This window comes from Vigna umbellata, chromosome 9 (assembly GCF_029865625.1).
Source record: "Vigna umbellata cultivar VRB3 chromosome 9, Vumbellata_1.0, whole genome shotgun sequence".
NCBI lineage: Eukaryota > Viridiplantae > Streptophyta > Magnoliopsida > Fabales > Fabaceae > Vigna > Vigna umbellata.
This window is the reverse complement of record NC_142173.1, coordinates 22461542-22467599: the sequence shown is the minus strand read 5'-3', so window position 1 is coordinate 22467599 and position 6058 is coordinate 22461542. Positions and strand designations below refer to the sequence as shown.

Here is a 6058-nt window from a genome sequence, read left to right as displayed (position 1 = left end):
TGGCCTGGGTCCCGGGAGACGTCTAGCCCTATACCAGTTGACAGCAATCACGAAATTCGACTTTTGATGTAGTTAGACCCATTTACAACAGAAATTTTCAGTTCCACATTCACTTATACAGATCCATACAAAACAAAATCACTATAAATACAAACTTATTAATCAAATAACAGAATATTACAGATTTCAGCACATGTATTGTTCATACAATCCATAGAAAAGAATGTAGCTCCCCTTACCTCTTGAAGACTTTCTTTGTAAACCTTGAATCAATCTTCACAAGACTTGCAGCACCTTGGCCTCCTTGCAATTCCAGAAACTCTAAACTTCATCTCTCTCACAGATTTTGCAGCAAGGACTTCACTCCCACAAGTGCAGAACCCATTTCTCCTTTTCTCACACTTGTAGATCCGTCCAAGAGACACCATGGCCCCTTAATCCACTAAGAAGCACTTAATAATTGGAAAGGAGGTATGCCCACGCTCCTCTCTGGCCCAAGGGACCAACATTATATGTCTGAAGCATATTCTCCAACTTTCCACGCAATCCCCACTTATTTCAGATCTGAAAACGTGAAAACTGACCACGCTCGCGCTGGGGTGCCTCTGGAGATAGGGCGCTGGGCGCAAGTCCCCCAGCAACACAACTGTCACAACTTTGACAGTCCGGTTGACCCCCTTCCCGAAGTCGAAAATACGCTCATGAATGCTCAAATCGAAGCTCTTTGAGTCTACTATCATATAAAAAAAGAATCAACTCAATTCATATTTTATAAAAAAAGTTATAATTAAAATAATAAATCATGTCAAACTCGATAGTATATATATATATATATATATATATATATATATATATATATATATATATATATATAATATATGAGGTTTGCTAACGCGCGTACGCATGTTTTTCAGTTGGTACATTTTAGCAATGTGTACCGGGTTTTAATAGACAAAAATATCCTTATATATAATGAATTCTAAGTTTTAAGGTTAAGGGTATTTTAATAATTTTCATTCTCAAAACTAAAAAAAAAAAAAAAAACCACCCAAACCCTTACTCACCTCTCTCAACCCTTTCTCTTTCATCTTTCTCACTCCAATCTTTTCTCTGTCATCCCTACTATAACCCCAATTGAAAAAAATCTAAAACACTTGTTGTTAAACAATTTGCCTTTGTAAAGAGTTGAGTCATTGACATATTCACCTTCAGGCAAAGGTTCATTCAAAATCTCTTCAATTTCACCATCTTCACTAACCTCTCTAATTTCAACATCTGCATATGTTGAATCATCATCTCTAAAAATAACCCTCCAGGCCAATTACCAATTTTTTCCGATGTCATTATGCTTGTAAAAATTAGATAAAATTATATACAACAAAAATTATAAAATGAAAACTCATTCTAAAGTCATTTTTTGTAAGAAATTGTTTAACAACGAGTGTTTCTGATTTTTTCCAAGCCAATTACCAATTCCTTTGATGTCATTATGCTTGTGAAAATTAGACAAAATTAGATAAGACGAAAATTATAAAATAAAAACTCATTATAAAATCATTGTTTGTAAGAAATTGTTTAACAGCAGGTATTTCTGATTTTTTCCAGGTCAATTACCAATTCCTTTATGCTTGTGAAAATTGAATAAAATTATATAAGACAAAAATTATAAGATGAAAACTCATTATAAAATCATTTTTTTGTAAGATTGTTTAACTGCAAGTGTTTCAAATTTTTTCAATTGGGGTTACAGTAGGGATGACAGAGAAAAGATTGGAGTGAGAAAGATGAAAGAGAAAGCGTTGAGAGGAATGAGAGAGGTGAGTATGGGTTTCGGGGTTTCTTTTTTTTTTTTTTTAGTTTTGAGAATGAAAACTATTAAAATACCCTTAACCTTAAAACTTAGAATCCATATATATAAGGGTATTTTTGTCTACTAAAATCTGGTACACATTGCTAAAATGTACCAACTGAAAAACAGGCGTACGCGCGTTAGCAAACCCATATATATATATATATATATATATATATATATATATATATATATATATATATATATATATATATATATATAACAAATGAAAATTTTATAATTTATTTATGATATAACTCTAATACGCTATATATTAAAAAGATTGTATTATAAATTTGAGATATTACAAAAATATCTCCCAAACTTCTTAAATTTCAATTTCTTTCCGATTATTTTATTAAAAGTAAATCATTTTAACATAAAAGTTTTTAAATTTTTTAATAAATGAATAACTTTTTAAATTACATAACACAATATTAATTTTACTCTATCGGCTACTACCTCTATTTTTATTTATATAAAAATATAAATAAATTATATTGAGTTTTTATGATATTATTAGGATGAAAAAATATTCGTACAAAATCCGCGAGTAACGGTCGATATTTTAATACTTTCTTATTAATTGATTGGATTCGAGCGTCATACTATACACGTTCGTGAGTATATATTACTCCTAAAAATAAAAATAAAAATTTAATTTATATTTTATTAAGTTAAATTTAATTAAAATTAAATTTAAATTTTTATTTAATTTAATTTATATTATATTTTATACTTTTTATAATTTTATTTTAAAGTTTATAAAATATTTTTTAAATAATCACAAGTATTACGAATATTCATGAATTTTAAAATACCTAGTATTTTTTAAACGAATGTATATGTAAATAATAGACAAATTTTTTTGTTGCGGGTCGAATAAACATTATCCGTGTGAGCCGATCCATTATCATTTCTGAATATTATTATTAAAATGATGTTTAAATTTGAAAGTAAAAGTTACGATAATATAACTTAATATCATGTATTAATTAAAATTATCTTATTTTAGGAAAAATATTACTAAAAGAAATAATTCTTTTTAAATGTTATTATTATTTTTTAATTGAGAATAATAGATTACTGTTACTCATTTAAGGCTTGTTCTCATATTCATGGTCCACATTTTTTGCAATATTTTTATACCTATTAGTACCATGAGTCAACGCAATTATTTTCTAATTCTAAAACGATGTTATAAATGTTTATTAATATTTCATATATTTTAGTTCATTTAAAAAATTTATTTTCTTAAATCGAACATATTTATTTATTTATTTTTATATCCTGCAACTTAAAATTGATATACTTTTTAAATTGATAATCATAACTGTTGAAAGATTAATAAATGATATACAACAAAAACTATAAATAAAAAATATAGGAAATTAAAAATATTCAGTAAAATCATAAAATAATTACTATGTAATAAATACCATATAATGACAAAATGAGTTTAATAATATATTGCTTAGAATGTTTTACATTTTAATTAATTTATTATCTTACTATATTTGACTATAGTTTTTAAGATATCTTTTTGTACCTTAATTACTTTTAAATTATTTTTATAACATTTTTAATCACTTAGTGTGTGTGTATATAATATATCATCAAGTCATTTTGTTAGAGAATAGAGTTGAAAAAAAGATGATGAATATATTGTTCTTTATCTTTTGTTTGGTGATCAGTGATGTTTATAATGTTGATGGTATTCAAGATATATTGAAGGAAGATGTGAAATTTGAGATAAAACAAAATCTTACAATTAATTCATCTATCAAGACTATTCATGTATTTCATAATATTTGAATTTTTTATATATATTTTCTTTTTTTTTCATTGAACATATATGATATTACATGAATTATTAATATTATTTTAATTTTTTTATTTTGAATTTTATAGACAAAGTTTGGAAACATTGTTGACTGTGTTGACATCTATAAACAACCAGCTTTTGACCATCCCTTGTTGAAAGATCATAAATTGCAGGTATATAATATTTTTTTTGATAATATAGAATATGTTCAACTTTATAATATTTCAATGCTTTTGGTTTGAACTTTCTATATTACTTTGATTATATGTTCAATAAACTTTAATTTGTTTGTTTCTTTATTTACAGCAAAAACCCAGCTTTGAAATTGAAAAGACAACTGAGAATAGTTCACAAATTGAATTCATGTTTGAATTTGATGAGGAAAATTGTCCAGAAGGGACCGTCCCTGTTCTTAGAACAAATGAAAATTTATTATCAAATGATCATATGTTGAGTAAAGAAATTCCTGGTGTTCATGTAAGATATTTTTTATATATTTTATAACTCAAAATATATGATATTTAATTTTTAAAATTTATTAATTATTTGAATATATTTAATTTTGTAGCTTGCAGAAGTATCTCTCAAACCACATTTTGGTCCTTATTATAAAGTTAGTGGAACAGTGAGCATTTATAATCCACAAGTTAATAAGAGTCAAATTTCTTTGGCTCATATTTGGGTTGAGAGAGGAGTCTCAGACACCACCAACAAAATCTCTGCAGGATGGCATGTGAGTCACAATTACATTTTTATTATTAAAAAATTGAGAATATAATGATTAGTGGATCAAATACTTCTTTTTATTATTGAAAGTTAATTAAAAGTAATTAAAATTTAATTAATTCTGTTCTTTTTTATCTATTATTTATTTGTTATTATATACATACATACGTTGTGTTAGAGGCAAATAAAAATAAATAAATAATTATTTATTTATTATAATCAAGAAAACATATCATATTTGTTGGTTTTTAGAAAATAATTTTAAACAAAAAGAGAAAACGAACATAAAAGGTTTCTAATTATTCTTGTACTTTGATATCAGGTGGATCCAGGATTATATAATGATTATGGAACACATTTTTATTCTACATGGACGGTAAGAAGAGATATCATTACATTTTGTTTTACCTTAATTTATAGAAACCAAATTATAATTAATCTTTCTTTCAATTTTTTTTGTATAATACAGTCAGATAATTTCGAGAAGACAGGATGCACCAACCTTAAATGTCAAGGTTTCGTTCAGACTAGCACAAATGTTTACCTTGGTGCTCGTTTCCCCCGCCTATCGGTATATGGTGTAGCAAGTTATGTGATTCACGTTTCTATTACCCAGGTAAATAAAGGTTAAATACTTTTTATTTCTAAATTATTATAAAAATATATGTGTTCTTTTTAAATTAAATTATAAATATGTAGTTTTTATACTTTATAAGAGTGTATGTAAACTATTTTTTTCCAACAATCGTATGAAGTATATTTCATTTGACGAAAAAAGTTTTATGATGAAATAAAATATAATATTCTTCATATACGATTTTTTGGAAAGAATATTTATCTTTTAACTTTTATATAATAAAGACACTGAATATTTTTTAATTTAAGTTAAAAATTAAATATAATTTTTTATGATAAATTAAGAACTGAAAATATATTTAATTTGATAAATTGTTATGTTATTAAATTTAAATTTAATTAGTAGTCTTAAATGCACAAGGATATGATATGTTATTTACAAAAGGTAACTGTGTGTTTTTAGGATCCAGAGACAAAAAATTGGTGGTTAACTTTGGGAAAGAAAAACATTGGTTATTTTCCAGCAAAATTATTCAACAACTTGGGTTCAGCAGCGATTGTAGGATGGGGTGGAAGAACAAAAGCTAATATTGGTAGTCCTAGTCCTCCAATGGGATCTGGACATTTTCCTGACGGACATAGTCTCCATTCATGTTATTTTAGATCTGTATTGGCTCAAGATTCATCAAAAAACATTTATGGACCTAAACCTGATGAGACCAAATCCTTCACTGACAACGATAAATGTTACGGTGTTAAATACTTTGGAGATCAAGGAGAGAATCTTGGAAGTGTTCTCCAATTTGGAGGACCTGGGGGTATTTGTGGTAATTAATCTTTATAATTATGTTTTGTATCAACTTTAAGAATAAAGATCTTTATTTAGTACAATTTATTTATCTGTTCCTCTTTTCTCTTGTTAATTTTTCTTTTAAATCAAGTTCAACAAATGATTTATATATAATAGTTAGTTATTGAAGTTAACATGAAATTGTTTAGCTTTTTATTGTGTAAAAACAGCATAAATACCTAGTTTTGTATATATAAATAAATATATAACTCTTAGAAGAATAAGAAGAATA

At 25.9% G+C, this 6058-nt stretch overlaps 1 protein-coding gene across 1 annotated transcript; it reads left to right on the top strand.

Moving 5' to 3' along the window:
* Positions 1-3502: 3502 nt before the first annotated feature.
* Positions 3503-5851, top strand: LOC124824537 (protein neprosin-like). The gene is made up of 7 exons (XM_047296971.2): positions 3503-3646; positions 3761-3847; positions 3981-4151; positions 4243-4407; positions 4723-4776; positions 4870-5016; positions 5440-5851. Exons 1-7 carry the CDS (start codon positions 3503-3505, stop codon positions 5809-5811), a joined length of 1140 nt encoding a protein of 379 aa, XP_047152927.1. The 3' UTR covers positions 5812-5851.
* The last annotated feature ends 207 nt before the right edge of the window (positions 5852-6058 follow it).

What these genes read in the sequence shown, in the direction of transcription:
- LOC124824537 (XM_047296971.2), top strand. Translation starts at nt 3,503, where the DNA reads ATGATGAATATATTGTTCTTTATCTTTTGTTTGGTGATCAGTGATGTT. An exon ending in CATCTATCAAGACTATTCAT is followed by an intron (nt 3,647 to 3,760) that starts GTATTTCATAAT and finishes TGAATTTTATAG; the next exon opens with ACAAAGTTTGGAAACATTGT. An exon ending in AAATCTCTGCAGGATGGCAT is followed by an intron (nt 4,408 to 4,722) that starts GTGAGTCACAAT and finishes CTTTGATATCAG; the next exon opens with GTGGATCCAGGATTATATAA.